The sequence below is a fragment of the Notolabrus celidotus genome, chromosome 15, assembly GCF_009762535.1.
Source record: "Notolabrus celidotus isolate fNotCel1 chromosome 15, fNotCel1.pri, whole genome shotgun sequence".
In the NCBI taxonomy this organism is placed as follows: Eukaryota; Metazoa; Chordata; class Actinopteri; order Labriformes; family Labridae; genus Notolabrus; species Notolabrus celidotus.
Window position 1 is genome coordinate 948224 of NC_048286.1, and position 19465 is coordinate 967688.

At 42.8% G+C, this 19465-nt stretch overlaps 1 protein-coding gene across 1 annotated transcript in view; it reads left to right on the forward strand.

Annotated features, from left to right (window-relative positions):
* Positions 1-96: 96 nt before the first annotated feature.
* The window catches only part of LOC117826593 (sickle tail protein-like), a 91757-nt gene continuing 72388 nt past the window's right edge, over positions 97-19465 (forward strand). Inside the window, exon 1 of the mRNA XM_034702762.1 lies at positions 97-375. Within this exon, the coding sequence (XP_034558653.1) occupies positions 97-375 (279 nt within the window). The remainder of the gene's footprint in view (positions 376-19465) is intronic.

Below are 19465 nucleotides of genomic sequence, written 5' to 3' on the forward strand. Positions count from 1 at the left end.
ATAAAGAAGAGACACAGCAGGAGGAGAGGGAGACTCGTCTCTCCCAGACTCACCCTGGAGTATCTAACCAGCACTCTGCTCAACCCAGTAGGGAAGATGTCCAAGTCCTCTCCCCGTCTGGGTCGACCCGGATCAGCGGGGTCTAAGAGCCCCGGCGTGAGGAAGGAGCTGCAGGGGAATCGCTCATGCATGCTGCGTATCGGAGAGAGGCTGATGAGGGCAGGCAGCGAGGGGAACCTGGTCCAGAGGGTCCTCCCAGCCCAGACTTCCTCAGCGGGATTAACCCAAGGATCTAACAGCCGGACGCCGGCTCCAACCCTGGAGGACCAACACAGCACGGAGGACACAGGAAACACCTCCAGCACAGGTGAGACCGTCCCTCTTTAGATCTTCAGAGAAACAACAGCATGCTTCAATGACACGGCTTCATCCGTCTGAACATGTGGGGAGACGTGTTTACATCCAGGAGAGTGATGTATCAGTGTCCTGATGTTTCAGCTGTGACACCAGAGTGTCTTTATTCTCATTGTTTACACTCACAGCGCTCTGACAGTCTTGTGTCGTATATAGAAACATGTTGTCATGTTCGTCTCTGTGTCAGAAACGTCTCGGCCCTGAGAGGGATCCTTCTCTTTTTTTACCAACGTGGGAATGCTCCAGATTCTGTTCCAGAAATAGCCTGCTGGTTGATATGTTAAACTTCAGACTGCTGATGCTTTGAAACATCTCCACGGCTCTCTGGGACAGCAGCATGCTTCCTGTGTCAGGTGTTTGGATGTTTCAGCGCTGTGAATACAAATACATATCTGCCATGTGTGAGTATGAAGGGTTTGTCTCTCTGCTCATGCTGCGATCATTACAAAGAGCAGAGGATGTGAAATCTGACATTTAACACAAAGCAGCCTAGTGACATTTACACGTTGAGAACCCTTCATGTTTGTTCCAGGCGTGTATTTCATACTGAAGTATGATGCGATGTCTGTCCGACCAAACTGATGCAGCGTGCGAACACGGGTTTAAAGATGATGTTAGAGGCAGGAAGTGAGTAATGTTCACTGCTCTCCTCACTGACCTGTGATAATCTCAGAGTCACTCTGTCAGTCAGCAGCAGGATTTCTCCTCCTCACTGACATTTGCTGACACTCTGACCTGCTCTCATATGAGTTATTACATTTTAAACCACGGTCTGCAGGAATACAGGATTCTGATTGGCTGCAGGGAGGACATGACTTTACTTTTACTTCTGTCACGGCACAGAGTGGCTAATTGGAAGAAGCAGAAACAGTCCCGGGCCGGGCTGGCTGCACTAAGTAAACATGGGTGTGAGTGCTTGAGTATAATGTTCTCTGACAGCCAATCAGCAGGTTTAATTGAGGAGGACTGACTGGAAACACACGTTTAACATTGGTTCCATCATTTCTTTGTTCCTTGACATGGACCCATCCCAGGAGAGCTAAGAGGCGCTGAGATAAACTGTACACCCGAACAGTCCTTCTAACTCATAGCCATTAAGAGTACAGCACTGAAACCAGCTATTTACTTGAACCAAAAATTTACTATTAAGTTATCTGAACCATTCATGATGTGGATCCATTTCATTGAGTTAATATCCATGTCCAAATAACTACTGTTGAGTGTACAGAGGGACACTGCGTATGATGTCATCAACGTCACCATGTAAGTCTTCACACACTTAAAAAACCACAATGTCTGTGCTTCACGAAGCGGCAAGACTAAACAGGAGACACAAGGATTCAGAACTACAAAATAAAACAGGAAACACAAGGATTCAGAACTACAAAATAAAACAGGAAACACAAGGATTCAGAACTACAAAATAAAACAGGAACACAAGGATTCAGAACTACAAAATAAAACAGAAAACACAAGGATTTAGAACTACAAAATAAAACAGGAAACACAAGGATTTAGTACTACAAAATAAAACAGGAACACAAGGATTCAGAACTACAAAATAAAACAGGAAACACAAGGATTCAGAACCACAAAATAAAACAGGAAACAAGGATTCAAACTACAATATAAAACCGGAAACACAAGGATTCAGATCTACAAAATAAAACAGGAAACACAAGGATTCAGATCTACAAAATAAAACAGGAAACACAAGGATTCAGAACTACAAAATAAAACAGGAACACAAGGATTCAGAACTAAAAAATAAAACAGGAAACACAAGGATTTAGAACTACAAAATAAAACAGGAAACACAAGGATTTAGAACTACAAAATAAAACAGGAACACAAGGATTCAGAACTACAAAATAAAACAGGAAACACAAGGATTCAGAACTACAAAATAAAACAGGAAACAAGGATTCAAACTACAATATAAAACCGGAAACACAAGGATTCAGATCTACAAAATAAAACAGGAACACAAGGATTCAGAACTACAAAATAAAACAGGAAACACAAGGATTCAGAACTACAAAATAAAACAGGAAACACAAGGATTCAGAACTACAAAATAAAACAGGAAACACAAGGATTCAAAACCACAAAATAAAACAGGAAACACAATAATACAGAACTACAAAATAAAACAGGAAACACAAGGATTCAGAACTACAAAATAAAACAGGAAACACAAGGATTCAGAACTACAAAATAAAACAGGAACACAAGGATTCAGAACTACAAAATAAAACAGGAACACAAGGATTCAGAACTACAAAATAAAACAGGAAACACAAGGATTCAGAACTACAAAATAAAACAGGAAACACAAGGATTCAGAACTACAAAATAAAACAGGAAACACAAGGATTCAAAACTACAAAATAAAACAGGAAACACAGTAATACAGAACTACAAAATAAAACAGGAAACACAAGGATTCAGAACTACAAAATAAAACAGGAAACACAAGGATTCAGAACTACAAAATAAAACAGGAAACACAAGGATTCAGAACTACAAAATAAAACAGGAACACAAGGATTCAGAACTACAAAATAAAACAGGGAACACAAGGATTCAGAACTACAAAATAAAACAGGAACACAAGGATTCAGAACTACAAAATAAAACAGGAAACACAATAATACAGAACTACAAAATAAATCAGGAAACACAAGGATTCAGAACTACAAAATAAAACAGGAAACACAAGGATTCAGAACTACAAAATATAACAGGAACACAGGATTCAGAACTACAAAATAAAACAGGAAACACAAGGATTCAGAACTACAAAATAAAACAGGAAACACAAGGATTCAGAACTACAAAATAAAACAGGAAACACAAGGATTCAGAACTACAAAATAAAACAGGAAACACAATAATACAGAACTACAAAATAAAACAGGAACACAAGGATTCAGAACTACAAAATAAAACAGGAAACACAAGGATTCAGAACTACAAAATAAAACAGGAACATAAGGATTCAGAACTACAAAATAAAACAGGAAACACAAGGATTCAGAACTACAAAATAAAACAGGAAACAAGGATTCAGATCTACAAAATAAAACAGGGAACACAAAGATTCAGAACTACAAAATAAAACAGGAACACAAGGATTCAGAACTACAAAATAAAACAGGAAACACAAGGATTCAGAACTACAAAATAAAACAGGAAACACAAAGATTCAGAACTACAAAATAAAACAGGAACACAAGGATTCAGAACTACAAAATAAAACAGGAAACACAAGGATTCAGAACTACAAAATAAAACAGGAACACAAGGATTCAGAACTACAAAATAAAACAGGAAACACAAGGATTCAGAACTACAAAATAAAACAGGAAACACAAAGATTCAGAACTACAAAATAAAACAGGAACACAAGGATTCAGAACTACAAAATAAAACAGGAAACACAAGGATTCAGAACTACAAAATAAAACAGGAACACAAGGATTCAGAACTACAAAATAAAACAGGAAACACAAGGATTCAGAACTACAAAATAAAACAGGAAACACAAGGATTCAGAACCACAAAATAAAACAGGAAACACAAGGATTCAGAACTACAAAATAAAACAGGAACACAAGGATTCAGAACTACAAAATAAAACAGGAAACAAGGATTCAGAACTACAAAATAAAACAGGAAACACAAGGATTCAGAACTACAAAATAAAACAGGAAACACAAGGATTCAGAACTACAAAATAAAACAGGAAACACAAGGATTCAGAACTACAAAATAAAACAGGAAACACAAGGATTCAGAACTACAAAATAAAACAGGAAAACACAAAGATTCAAACTACAATATAAAACCGGAAACACAAGACTAGCCTAAGAAAACACAACAAGATACATGGATGCCAGGTGCCTCTCTGTGTGGAGTTAGCATGTTCTTCCTGTGCAAGCATGGGTTCTCCCTTAGATACTCCAGCTTCCTTCCACAGTCCAAAAACACTCATACCAGGTAACCTGCAAACAGCTCCATCTGACACCCAATAAAGGTCCTGATTCTGAAGTATTTTGTGACTCAGCACTCAGAGGCCATTATAAATGAATCATTTTCAGATTCTGGAGTTTTGATGTTTTTAGATTCAGAGTCAGACGGCTCAAACATGCAGGCTGTGAACTCTCTCTTGACCTGTCAATCAAAGAGTTAGGCCACGCCCACACAGTCCTGAGAAATGCTCTGACTTGTAAAATAAACTGTTTTTGAACAGAGTTTTTTCAGAGTTGTGGATGTTGTTATTTTCACTCAGATTTTCTTGATGCTCTGATTACACATTACATTTTGAAATTCTATATGAATTTTAAACATTCAATTTACGTTTCCGGAGGCTATAAAGCATACTGCACTAATGAAATGTGCTCTTGTTTTGCATCCGATTGAGGAGATGAGCTTTCAGCATCTCCACTCCCTGCTGCACGGAGCTGTGCTGTGCACTCTCATCCTGCCAGAGCTCAGGGGACGAGGAAGAGACACATCTTAGTGGTTTATTATAGTCTGGTCTAAGCAGAATAAAAGCTTCCCTTCCTTCAGTGAGCTAGCATGAGCCGCTCGTCCAGATTGAAATTAAAACTCTCACCCCGTCCTGTCTCTGGTGTCTCTGCCGTGTGTTTCTGTATGTCCTTGAGCCTGGGACTGCCCCCGACTGATTTAACTCCTGATTATAATGGATGTCAGAGGTGCTAAACAAGCTGGCATTGCTGTTAAACACTGCAACTATACAAGTATGTATATGTTACTGGTTCTGAGTCCTGCATTAGCTTTTTGGCTAACAGCTGAGTTGAAATATGGATTTAGGACCTGTTTATTGTAGATAGTTGACGTGTTTACATCACTGGTAGACTGAAGTTCATCTGGTGCCTTAACAACTATTCTATTCAGAACATGAAACGACGACAGACAGCCGTTAGATCAGATATCACAGGAGTAGAACCAAGTAAGGTAGAACATGTGAACGCTGTTTCCTCTGAAGGTCATGTGATCACTAACAACAGGAACACGGAGCTGATCTGTCCTCATTTGAATAACACACACACACACATGCTTCAGTGAGTCATACTACAGCCTAAAGCTGTGTGTGCGTGTGTGTGTGTGTGTGTGTGTGTGGGTGTGTGTGTGTGTGTGTGTGTGTGTGTGTGTGTGTGTGTGTGTCTGAGGATGTTTCTGGAAACACTGTATAATGAGACTGGATGTCTGAGTCACATGTGAACATGTTAATGCTGTACATGTAGGGCTGTTATAAGTGAGTAAATGTAGGTCAGTAAAGGCTAATTTATAAATCTGAACAGTAAATACCCGTGGCTGATTACTGAGCTGCTCAGGAGCACTGTAACCAGCATGTTTTCCACACATGGAGGTTTAATTTGAGGTCATAGCTGATTGAAGAAGTGATTTATCACTAGAGTTTTGTTTCCAGTGACGTAAAAACTCTGTGACATTTTCTCTGTTTCGAGTCCAAAACTCCCCCTCGACACCCCCCACCCTATCCTCATCTGAGCTGCCTGAGGATGTAGATCAGCGAGCTATCGTCATCTCGGCTCATCTCAGTGATGAAGGATAAAAAGACCTCTGACCAAGTCAAAAAGTATGCGAACTCCAGTCAGCTACGCTCCTCTGTTCTGCAGAAAAGAGCTCATTATTTTTTCCTGTTCATCCATCAGTGTGTGTGTGTGTGTGTGTGTGTGTGTGTGTGTGTGTGTGTGTGTGTGTGTGTGTGTGATGAAAAGTTGTCAGAATTAGTTGTAGTTTCTTTTCTGCTGATAGAAGTCAATGATCAGGAGGACTCAGTGTCCTCTGTGAGAGTCACGTAACTGAGACATGAACTCTTACATGACGTTTTGGTTTTCATTTATGATAATGAAGCAGGTTTACTGAGAGTGAGTATTCATGTGAAACACTACATAATACTTCTTCTTTGAATCCTTGATTTAGACTAACTGTTAAGGCGTTTTTCAAATGGAGGAACTTTACCCCAGAACTATGTACGTTTCGACCGGTGGACCCAGGGTCTAAATTTAGTTCAGGGGTAGATAATCTCCCCTTAAAAAGCCCCTGCTAGGGGGGTAGTACTTTTCAAAAGTCCTGGGACTTTCGGGGGGCAGCACACACATCTGTGATTGACTTGATTTCTCTTTCTTTCATTAGTTTTGATTTGTTCTATCTTTTTTGTATGTGTGTGTACTTTTCAAAAGAAGAAGCTGTGATTCTCTTGATTTAGCAGCTTGTAACAGTAGTCTTCTCTCAGCCCACCGTAAATGCGTCTCTCCCGGTGTTCCGGTTTTAAAAGTGACCCTGTAAACTGGAGACCTTCACCTGAACGTGTCAGTGTTTGTGGAGTTTACACAGCTGTTGAAACACAGAGGGAGTTCCTGGGAATGCAAACTAGTTTAGTTTTTATTAAGATTTCAAAATATCCTCATCAGATATTTAATGATGGTCTAAAGACGTTTATGAGGGATGCATCCGGCTGAAAGTCTCCAGTTAACAGGGTCGCTGTTTAAACCAAAACACCGGCCGATCTCTGCCACGGCTTTTTGAGTTCAAAAGGATTTTAAAGCCGTGTTGAAACGTCTTTGCTACTCGTGCTTATCTCCTCTCACGTGTTGATTCAGTGAATCCATCTGTGATGAAATATAGCACCATCTAAAACAGACCAGCTGAGTCTCTTCATGCTAACAGGCTAACTGTTGTGTTGCTCAGAATGATACCTGCCTGTCCGTCTGCTTCTATGGTGTCATCTGTGATGAATGACATTGCTCTTTGTTTTACTGCCCTCTACTGGTCTGGTGGTGTAGTGCATTTACTTTTTTTTCTCCATACGTCACTGGCCTGATTTGCACAATCTACCCGGGAATTCAGCCCCAGTCGAAAGCAGACAACAATGGGGGCACAGGAACCTTTTAGTTCAGGGGAAAGTAGTTCTGGGGGCTTAAAGACCCCGGAACTCTTGGTCCAAATGCACCTTTACTTTCTGCTTTAAGAGTGTAGACACACTGGACTTTGGTGATAAATGAAACCTTTATGTTTGTTTTTATGAACATGTGAGAGAATAATGTAGCCGGTTAGTAATCATCTAAACAGAGAATGATAAAAGTATGAAGAATGAATGGCACATCAGGATGGGTTGTTGGAATGTAAAATGTGATATTTGGTTGATAAGAGGTCATTGACGTTTGGTAATTGGTATTTGAAGCACTACTCTACATAATCTTTGACCTCAGCAGCATCAGATATTTACAGACTACCTTACAGAGAAACGTCTTTACTGAAATAACATCATGATGCAGATCAGTCAAAAGTCAAACTTTGTCAGGTCTGTCCTCAAGAGGAGAAGAAAACTACTTTTACAATGTTTGTTTGTTGAATGGAGGTGGGATCCATCATTTCTGATGCTGCGTTCAGGAAAGTCAGGAAATCTAAGCGCTGGTTGTCTTTAGTGACACAGTATCAAGCAGATTTGTGTCTCAGTGTGAATGTTTGCTCTAGAACAGACTGTTAGCTGCTCTTCATGCAGATATCTGTTTATAGAGAGGAAGAAATCCTCCTCACCTTATCAATCAATCCAGCCTGCTGATTTAGCATGCTAACTGAAGCTAACGTTTTAGCCACATTGTTTACCAATATGATGCTAACAGAAGCTAACGGTTTTACCTCACCTTACGGTCTATGGTGTCAACAAGCAGAAGCTAAATGTGTCTGAACTCTTTTCTGTGGATTGATTTGACATGATGTGTGGTCAGTTTGACTCTGGTGTTGCTCATGTTAGTGAAAGTTAATAACCATCATCAAGGGGTTCTGACCAATCAGAATCAAGCATCTTGCACAACCAGAAAATCAGTAGGACAGCCGGGTAATAAGCGTGAATTAATGCACAGCACGAGAGCACGGCAGTGATTTGCGTTACAATCTCCAAAATGATCAGGAGGAATTCTGGAGAATGTACACCATGAAATAAACATTCCAACAGCATTACAGACAAACATCTCTCTCACATGGTACAAAAATGCTTTATAACAACAAATATAATACGCAGTGAAATGTTTGGACAGCTCACTGGCCCTACACGTCTGTAAACACTGAAAATGATCATATTAACTGGGCTCCCTCTCTCCCTCTCAGTACAGTAGATCACCCCTGACTTCTGTCTCTCCAGCTGAGCCTTTTTTTTAAATCAAATTAATCAAGAAACATATATTTTATTTGGGTCATACATGGATCAAAGTCATGTATGTGTTGTATTGCAATGACGTGTGTACAAGAGGTAACCGTGGCCTGGAGCGATGTGAGTGCAGGTCAGCGGAGCACTGGGGAGGAGGAGGCACCCTTGTCCTTCGGCACAGTACGCTGAGTCTATGTGAGTGCTCCCTCACAGTGATGTTCCAGTGTTCACTGTATGTAACTCTAGAGTGGAGATTTGGTAGGGTTGTGTGTGTGTGTGTGTGTGTGTGTGTGTGTGTGTGTGTGTGTGTGTGTGTGTGTGTGTGTGCGTGCGCGTGTGCGTAAGCGTACGCGTGTTTGTGCGTGTGTGTGTGTGTGTTTGTAGGTTTGAGTCAGATCCTTGCTGCTCAGTGGCTGCAGATTCAGATTTTCAGTCCAGTCAAATGTTCCTGCACAGAGTTGGTCTCAGCAGTTTGTCCTGAGGATTACAGCTGCTCGTGAATATTACACCCCAACCCTCCTGTATCAACGCCCCTGTATAATCCTCTCCTATTATATCATCATCAGCCCCCATCACCACACGTCACACCCCCTCAGTTTTATCTCATTAAGGGCCCGATCTACTAAAGGTTTGCGTGTATAAAAACACGTGCAAACTTGATAGCGCACGCAAAGCTGATGTACTAACCAGGAGCACCGAGGATTGCGTCTGTCAAATGAGCAAAATAGCACTCGCTATCCATTTAGCGTGTTTGCCTTCATGAATATGCAGAATACATGTAGATCATCAGAACGCGCAAAATACTAGGAGGAGGAGATGCAAATGGAATCATTTAGCACACGCAATGTGATTTATCAAACCTGAAGCAGATAGCGGGCGCTGTTTTTGCGTCTATATTTAGCACGTTTGAAAGGCAGGTGCAAACTGGCACAGCGTTACGCACACATGGCAGTCACAAAAAGGAGCCATGCCATATCTCCTATGGAGAAACTCCTTGCAACACTGCATTTTCTTGTAATAAAAAAATAATAAAACAACAAAAATTCAAAGCAGTTCAGCACCATGGATAGCGACCGTATCATTCTGACACCCACTTTAACTTTTTCAACTAATGAGAGCACAGTAGGTCACTGTATCAACAGATATACAGTTTAGTCAAATTGGCACAGCGGCCCACATGTTCACATACAAACAAAAATCAATATGAACTAGGCCTACTCACCACTGTTTGGACGAGCCTTAAGACTTGTCCACGATGCACTGTATGTCCATATCTTTGCTGTGTCATTCTCAATGGACAACGTGGCAAGTCCACTCAGTCTCTCCTGTCCCACCGTGCTACTCAAGGGGTTTTTAATTCATTTTAACTTGGAGAATGAGCGCTCAGAAGTTGTGCAGAAGTGACGGGAAGAGTAAAAAATAACAGGAGGGCGCAAACCTCACTGCTGGGTGGTTGACAATGAGCATTTTTGCCAGATCCCTGGCAGAGACTTTTGCTTTGGTATCTGGTCCCTGAAAGAGGTTCTAATAGAAAGCAGTTGGCCAGGGAAGCTGGGGGCGATGTCCCGACTGTAGAGCTCACTAAGCCGCCAGGCAGCTTGGTGTAACTCCTCATCTCGTGCTTGCAGCAGTGTGTTGGGGTGAATTGCCTCAAATATGTTCCCAGTTCCATTTAAGCTGGTGAATCTTTGGGACAGTTGCTGGATGATGATATCAAGACAGGCACTAAAAACGTTCACCTGAAAGTTGCTCTCTGCGTCAGTGAGGCGACTGTCCTCATCAAAGTGATGCCTCACTTTTCTGGCCCTGGTTGTTGCAAAACTGAGATTGACTTCCCAATTAAGTAGCAAGAGCAAGACTGGGAGACTTTTGAACTAATTAAATGTGTCCAATATTAGAGATCTTCTGTTTTTTCTCACAGCATTCACCTTTTCACAGGCCTCACAAAAACACTGAGATGTCTCTGCTGGAGTTCACCGATGTGTTTATTTGCGTCCTCCACTAAAACCTCCAACTCCATGGCTTCAAACTTCATTTACCGTTTATGGCCACTCTGCTCTCCAAAACTCTCCATGGGGACAGCTGATTTAGCACACGCAAAATCCTCATTTAAGGGCGGTCCATTCCACTTTTGCACTTGTTATCATTTGCGCACGCAGTCATAGTAGATCACCTGAAACACGCCCAGAAATAACACGTGCAATGTTTTAGTTTGCACACGCAATATAGCGCTCATTATTTGAGATCTTAGTAGATCAGGCCCTGAGTCTATTTCACCAGCAGACGGCTGGAGCTAACTTCATTTGAAAAGTATATTTATAAAAAAGATTGTTGGAGGATTGGTCTCATTGGGATGATTAGTTTTATAGATTCTGCAGGTGGAGACCAGCTATGGTCATCAGTACAGTTCTAGTGATGGACTGTATAAGAAGTGTCATTCACTAATGCTGCAGCTTTGGCTGTGTGGAGAACAAAATGTAATCCATCAAAATGCAATCACTGAACCCCGGACTAATACACTTTCAACCGTGTCTTAACTGCAAGCTGTATAAATGATGGGCGTAGTCTCTGTGATGTCACCCATCTGTTCTTGAAACCCTGTTGAATGTTGAACTCAACTTACCTGTTGTGGAGCTAGTGTGAGGTAAAGAGGCGGGCCTTTAGCCTCCTCGCCAACAGCTACACAGTTCCCGCCCACTGTGCGAATTACGGGGGGTCTAGGGGGGTCTGAGACCCCTTAATTGAAACAAGAGACCCCCTGAAAGCCTCAACTGCAAAATTTTGGGGGGGTCTCTTGGGAAGCATTTATAACATCATTTTTTTCACTTGCTATTGACACTACAAATGCCATTTGAAAGCACGTCAGGTTTGTTTTAACTGTGCTTCATTTGGAAATATATATTTCGCCATATGACATTTGACTGGGTTCATACATTCACGCATGTGTGTGTGAGCGCACGCCCACACGAGAGGGAAGCACGAGTGTCCTCTTTGGTTGCAGAGCAGAGTTGTTCCGTGGTCCTGTAGTGACGCTAGACTTGGGGATGTGGTTTTAAAGTGCGTATGTGCATTACTTATTGTCTTATACTGCATGCTGTGTAAGACTTCAGCCTGATACCAGACAGTGTTTTCCCTACTGTTATATTGGGGGCGCACAGCCCCCCCCTTGGAAGTCAAATTAATTTTATTTTCTGTATAGCACCAGACCAAAGCAGAAGTAATTGAAGGTTACCTCTCATAGATTTTTAGATCTGAGATCTTTTATTTAACAGACTAAATAGCCTTATGTTATTTATCTTATTTACATGATGGGATGTCATTTCTGTCTCTACATGATCACACATTCACAATTCTCCTCTGCTCTCTGTATTGCGCAGAGGTGGACCCCCTAATGCGGCAGGGTAAGTCGCATACTGTTCCCGTCAATCAATCAAGTCAGCTGTGCCTCTCCATCCATCCATCCATCCATCTTCTTCCGCTTATCCGGGTCCGGGTCGCGGGGGCAGCAGTCTCAGCAGGGAAGCCCAGACACTCCTCTCCCCGGCCACTTCCACCAGCTCTTCTGGGAGGATACCGAGGCGTTCCCAGTCCAGCTGAGAGACATAGTCTCGCCAGCGTGTCCTGGGCCTCTCATAATGGATAACTTTTAATCTAAATATCTTCAAAATTGTTGAGTTATAAAAATCCCCCCCCCCCCCCCCGTACAGTGTGTGCCGATTGAGAAATGAGCTATCCAGACTACACTTGTTTTTTGAACCAGACTGTAAACATGTTTATTTCTGCTGTAAAGATCGGCTTCTTTGAATCGGTGTGTATGTGGTTTCCGGTTCTTCCGCAGCCATCCTCAAATGGACACTCTAGGAACTGCAGTTTTTAACACTTCTGCATGGGCTTTAATTCTCCCAGCCAGAGGTTGCTGCTTGGTCTAAATAGACATCTGCATTCAAAATCCGCTGTAAGATGTCACATCTATGATACGACACGGTGCTGTATTGGATATTGTCCCAGTGGGGAGTTTTTCCTGGACTCATGCGCTGCATACAGAGAATGAGGAGGCAGGTGATGGATGAGAAGGCTGGGTGCTGGTGTACTGGTGGTGCTGGGGGGATGGGCTACAGACAGCAGGGGAAACTTAGAGCCAGGGTCCTTGTTGTAGGACTAAGCAGCAGTGGTTGTTGGAGGTAGACACACTTGGATCAGGCGTCAACTCATCAAACATACACACACACACACACACACACACACTGGAAACACAGATGAGTGAATACAAATGTTCAATAGAGAGCATAAATAATGAAACGCTAGAAACACCAACACACACTGAACACACCACTGACATCTTCTACTGAGTTTGATCTGCAAGGACATCTGCAGGGTACACTGACGTGTGTGTGTGTTTGTGTGTGTGTGTTAGTGTGTGTGTGTGTGTGTGTGTGTGTGTGTGTGTGTGTGTGTGTGTGTGTGTGCTGTCAGGCACTAGCAGCCTGGCAGCTGGACAGAGACATGACAGCCATGGGAAATATAATTTCTACTTTTTGAACTCACACTCACACACACGCACGCACGCACGCATGCACGCACGCACACACACACACGCACGCACGCACGCACGCACACACACACAGACACACACACAGACACACACACAAACACATACTGTCACCACCAGGCATTAGCAGCTCAAACCGACTTTAATGTCTCCTCTCTTCTTCTCTCCTTTCCTACTTTCAGTGTTTTTTAATCTGTGATTCTTCCTTGTGTTGTTCAGGTGAAGATGATTTGGATGATAACTGAGAGAAGACAAACTCTGTTTCATAAGATCCTTGGCCACCCCTGGCTTCACCACTGCCTGCCATGCTAAATATTTGTTGACAGGCTGCAGAGGCAGGTAGAGTTGTGTTCAGCTTCACAGACAGCTTGCAGACAGCAGGGAATGATTTCAGTACTGATAATATGGTATCAGTACTTATTACTGCAGTGAGTTCACTCACTTACTCCAATGTGTTTTTTTAGGTTTGACGGTGAGTTTCAGAACGCCATTATTTCTGTGTTTTTCTGCAAACACAGGACGGACTTCATCCTGTAGGATGAATCTTTCATCCCGACCAAGTTGAAAAGGTTTTTTAGATATGGGCACGGGTGTCAGTCTTCTCCTGAAGCACAACTAGCAGGTGGAGGTGTGGCGGTATCTCTACTATCACCAGTGGACGAGGCTGCTTCCATCATGCTGTTGAGACTGATGAATATTCACAGGCTGTAAGGTCTCGCTGAGATGAGCCTCAGCTTAATTTGAGAGCACCAGTTATTCACGTGAGAACACGCACAGTCCTGATAATCCAAACATCATAATACAATTATATTCACATTTTATTTTGTAGCGTGTAACGACGGTGACAATATAAATGTAGCAGAGTAAAAGTGAAAGTTGTAAAAAATATAGAAACTCAAGTAAAGTATGTAAGTAAGTAGTACTGTAACAAAGTACTTTTACTTCATTCCTTTACACCACTGCATTGCAGTCACTACTTTTAATCTCTAACACCATATTGATATATTGTGCAATACAATCAATCAATCAATCAATCAATCAATCTTTATTTGTATAGCGCCAAATCACAACAAACTTTATCTCAAGATGCATTTACAAACAGAGCAGGTCTAGACCACTCTATGTCAAATAATGAACAGAGACCCAACACCAAGACAGGATAAGACTCAGTCTGACCCCACCTTAATCCACCATGAGCATTGCACCTCACAGTATTTAGCTAGTTACAGTGGTGAGGAAAAACTTAGAAACTGGAAAGAGGGATAGAGGAGAATAAGAGAGAGAGGGAGCAGTGATAGTAATGAGATGAGTAGTAGAAGCTGTTGCCAGCTGGAGTCCAGCACGTCCGTATCAGCTGGAGTCTGGAACGTCCACAGCAGGAGGACGTCTACGGCAGCTCAGAGGAACCTACGAGACAAGGGAGCTCAGGGACTCCAGAAAGGTCTATGGTTAGTAACTTTAATGAGACAGGGAGAGTTAAAGTAAGAGGTGTCTGATCATTAAGAGCTTTGTAGGTTAAAAGAAGGATTTTAAATTCTAGTCTAGATTTTATGAGGAGTCAGTGTAGAGAAGCTAACACTGGAGAGATGTGCTCTCTCTTCCTAGTTCTAGTCAGCACTCGAGCTGCAGCTCTTTGAACTAGCTGAAGAGTCTTTACAGACTTATTAGTGCAGCCTGATAGAAGGGAATTACAGTAATCTAACCTGGAGGTAACAAATGCATTGTTTTCTGCGTCACTCTGAGACAGGATGTGTCTCATTATTGTGATACTATTACATGTTTTTATATTTGAACCAGCGCAGTGAAGTAGAGTAAACAGGATCAGAGGCAGAGCTGGCGTCAGGCTGATGGATCAATCTAGAGACAGGAGCTTTTATGAAATGGGACAACAAGCGGCCATCAAACTTAAAGCATCGTGAAACTGATGATTTATGGAACAAAAAGTTCCTCTTCTCCAGGACGTCAGGAGTATCTGCATGACAGTTTAAAGCGATTAGCATAAAGCTGTTGAGCTTAACACCCACCAAGAACCACATCCACTAAACTCAAAGCCACAGCTGCTCAGCTCCTGAGGCCCGACTGGAGGAGGTTTAAAACCCTAACTGATTTTAAGATCAGGATACATCACACAGAGGAGGACACATGGAGATCAGAAATCCCCTCTGTCTAATCTCAGACATACACTCTGCATGTCAGAGAGGACATACAGGAACAACAACACAGTGTGTGCACGAGAGAGTGCCACACCAAAACACAAATAAAATCACACGTGTACCTCTGTCCGCTCTGATCAGCTGTTCTATATTAAATGTGTTGCCTAAATTTGGACATGAGTCTAAGATCCTCTGAAGCTCCACAGTCTGATCCTGATTGGAGCAGACTCAGTGTGTAGAGAGATCTCAGTCTCCTGCAGCTCACACGGTGTGTGTTGATAAGGTGGACATGGTGTGGATCATGGGTTGTGTCAGCAACAATAAAAACAGAGAGAGCTGAACTCTTCCTCTGAAGACGCTCTAACATTCAGCTTCTTTCTGATGTAACATCACAAAAGTGAAGAAAGCGGGTCAAACAGCGGCGTTCAGTGAGGCTGAACTCTGGATGGTGAGTGATGCAGCCTGCAGCTGTATGTGAGTCGCTAGTCTCCTCTGATTCAGAAAGGTCCTGAAGTCCTGTTGGTACCAAGTCCAAGTCCTGACAGCGGGAGGTCTCCGGGTTCATGGACTCACAGTTTACACACCTGCTCCACCAGGTAACTCTGGATCTCTGCTGCTCTCCAGGTAGAGAAGAAGTTTCTCCCTCCTTCTTTCAGTCAGAGTCTGGTTCTTCCTCTGTAAACTTTATAAAGGAGTTCTCTTGAGTCCTCAGTGAACAGCACGTCATCGTCTCTGTCGGTCTTTCAGGTTTTAGTTTCTCTCAGACGTGAACAGCTGATCAGAGCGCTGCAGGCGGAGGAACACGTGTGTGTCGTGTCCAGGAGTAGTGCAACAACAACAGGCTTTCTGATGGTGACACAGAGCCCCGAGTTGGGTCTGGAAAGAGGGATAGAGGAGAATAAGAGAGAGAGGGAGTGGTGATAGTGATGAGATGAGTAGTAGTAGCTGTTGCTGCTGGAGTCCAGCACGTCCGTATCAGCTGGATTCTGGAACGTCCACAGCAGGAGGACGTCTACGGCAGCTCAGAGGAACCTACGAGACAAGGGAGCTCAGGGACTCCAGAAAGGTCTATGGTTAGTAACTTTAATGGGACTGGGAGAGTTAAAGTAAGTGATGGGGGAGGGGGGACAGGATCCCAGTGATAGTCTTGCTCCTGTTCTGGTTCTCTGGTCAGTTTCTTAACAAAGAGGCCGAGCTGAGCTGGATCCTCTGAGTAATACTCTTACTGTTCTTCACACTTCAGATGAAATGCACTGTTCCTTTAAATAAGATGAATAATGAAGCTGACATCACTGTTCAGCTGCAACACAGATATAAATATATAAATCTGGTTTCCTCAGACTTCTCTCCATCGTCTGCTCTGCATCCCTGCTCCCATCCTGTGTCTCTATTCTTTCATCTCACAGTCAGAGTCTGCTGCAGCGCGCCTCGCTGAGTGCACAGAGCCCTGGGAAATATCTCTAGAGTATATTTTTGATCTTTCAGGCTACATGTGGAGCTACTTGTCTCTACAAATAAAACTCAGGCTGCAGTCTCTGTTGCTTATTTTAAACCATGCCCACAGTGGGACTATTTCTGTTTGTTCCAAGAACGAGTCATGTGACCGCCTGTGTTAGCAAACAAGGGCAGAAGTGATTTAATGGGACAAAACAGGTCTGCGGTCAGATTGGGCTGCAGCTTTTAACCTATTATCAGAGGAGAAACATGTGTGGACACACTTCAGGATGTTCTGTGGGTGTAAGACCCAAAGTGACTGCTGTCTGATACACAGGACCAGCTGCCTGAAGGCCAGAGGAGGGTCTGTGACTAGCTCCACACACAGTGATCATTTTAAACCATAGCAGAAGTTCTCTCATGACACTTAAGACCACATCTCTCTCTCTCTCTCGTCCCATCAAACTTTAACTTCACCTGGTCTACTCTTTGTGTTAGCCTGCAGGTTAAGGGTCTGCTGCAGCATCCATAGGCGTTTTTCCACCAGAGGGACTTTACCTCGGAACTACATGCGTTTGGACCGGTGGACCCAGGGTCTAAATTTAGTTCAGGGGTAGATAATCTCCCCCCTAAAAAGCCCCTGCTAGGGGGTAGTACTTTTCGAAGGTCCAAGGACTTTCGGGGGGCGGGGCCTGCAATGCTGAACGTGTCTGATTGGTAGATTAACCTCAGTGTTTTTATTCCTCCCTCCGTCCACAATGACATCACACACATCTGTGATTCTCTTGATTTCTCTTTCTTTCATTAGTTTTTATTTGTTCTATCTTTTTTGTATGTGTGTGTACTTTTCAAAAGAAGAAGCTGTGATTCTCTTGATTTAGCAGCTTGTAACAGTAGTCTTCTCTCAGCCCACCGTGAATGCGTCTCTCCCGGTGTTACGGTTTTAAAAGTGACCCTGTAAACTGGAGACCTTCAGCTGAACGTGTCAGTGTTTGTGGAGTTTACACAGCTGTTGAAACACAGAGGGAGTTCCTGGGACTGTAAACAATTTTAGTTTTTATTAAGATTTCAAAATATCCTCATCAGATATTTAATGATGGTCTAAAGACGTTTATGAGGGATGCATCCGGCTGAAAGTCTCCAGTTAACAGGGTCGCTGTTTAAACCAAAACACCGGTCGATCTCTGCCACAGCTTTTTGAGTTCAAAAGGATTTTAAAGCCGTGTTGAAACGTCTTTGCTACTCGCGCTTATCTCCTCTCACGTGTTGATTCAGTGAATCCATCTGTGATGAAATATAGCACCATCTAAAACAGACCAGCTGAGTCTCTTCATGCTAACAGGCTAACTGTTGTGTTGCTCATCATGATACCTGCCTGTCCGTCTGCTCCTATGGTGTCATCTGTGACGAATGGCATTCCTCTTTGTTTTACTGCCCTCTACTGGTCTGGTGGTGTAGTGCATTTACTTTTGTTTTCTCCATACGTCACTGGCCTGATTTGAACAATCTACCCGGGACTTCAGCCTGCAGTCGAAACAACGACAACAATGGGAGCACAGGAACCTTTTAGTTCAGGGGAAAGTAGTTCTGAGGGCTTATTTTTACCTCTTTAATTTTAATTTTAATTGCTAATAACTTTTTAATAATTTACATTTTATAGGCTCTTGTTTGCTTTATACTCTTTTTTACTCTTTTGCACTGTCTATTTTGCTACTGTGACACTTAAATTTCCCCATTGTGGGACGAGGAAAGGACTATCTTATCTTATCTCTTATCTTAAAAGACCCCGGAACTCTTGGTCCAAATGCACCTACAGGTATGGATGGGGCTGTGATGTTACCCTTAATGCAGAATCTGTATATTACCAGTCTACACAGCGACAGAAGGGGTTGTGTTTTTAAAAGAGTCGACTTCAGGTCCAGGTTTCAAAAGTGAAACTGCAGTTTCAATGTAAATGAATGGTTAAAATGTAACACCCAGGAGAGCTCAGCCTGACTGTGACGACACACAGAGATGAGGGTGTTTGTTTGTGTCTCTGTGTGAGGAGCGTCTTGAGATTTGAACTCACCTGACTGTTGATCAAGTCTCACACGGACCATCTGAATGTGAAACTGGGACGTATGGAAACTAAACAGAGCTCACACTAACCATCACACTGTCGCACTGATGATATGATGGAGCTTTATGTGGGGTTAATATCACTGCTGGACACAGGCTCGCTCCAAAACCAGCTTCCCTCCTCACCTGACTGATCCACGCAGACCGTTTGTAAAAACAATAGTTTCAATGGGCTGTGTTAAAGTGTCTGCTGAGTGCTGAGGACCACGGGTGACACTACAGCTGTGGTTTTACATTTTTAAATGAAGAAGTTTCGTTAGCGTGCAGCCGGCTAACACGTTGATTTACTGAATGTCTGTTTGACTGAGTGTCCACACGGTGACCGAATATCCACACCGAGGACCGCAGATTTATAACCGCAGGCTCACTCTGAACCAGATCAATCACATCTGATTTATCAACGTGAGAGAGAGGGAGAGATGGAGAGAGAGAGGGAGAGGGAGAGAAAGAGACTTCCACGTTTGCTGGAAGAAAAACCTGAATGTGAGATTTAAGTGGCAAAATGTATCTAAACGTGTCAGGACCTGAGGACATCCAGTGGAACCTGAATACACACACACACACACGCGCACACACACACTGTAACTTAAAGATGAA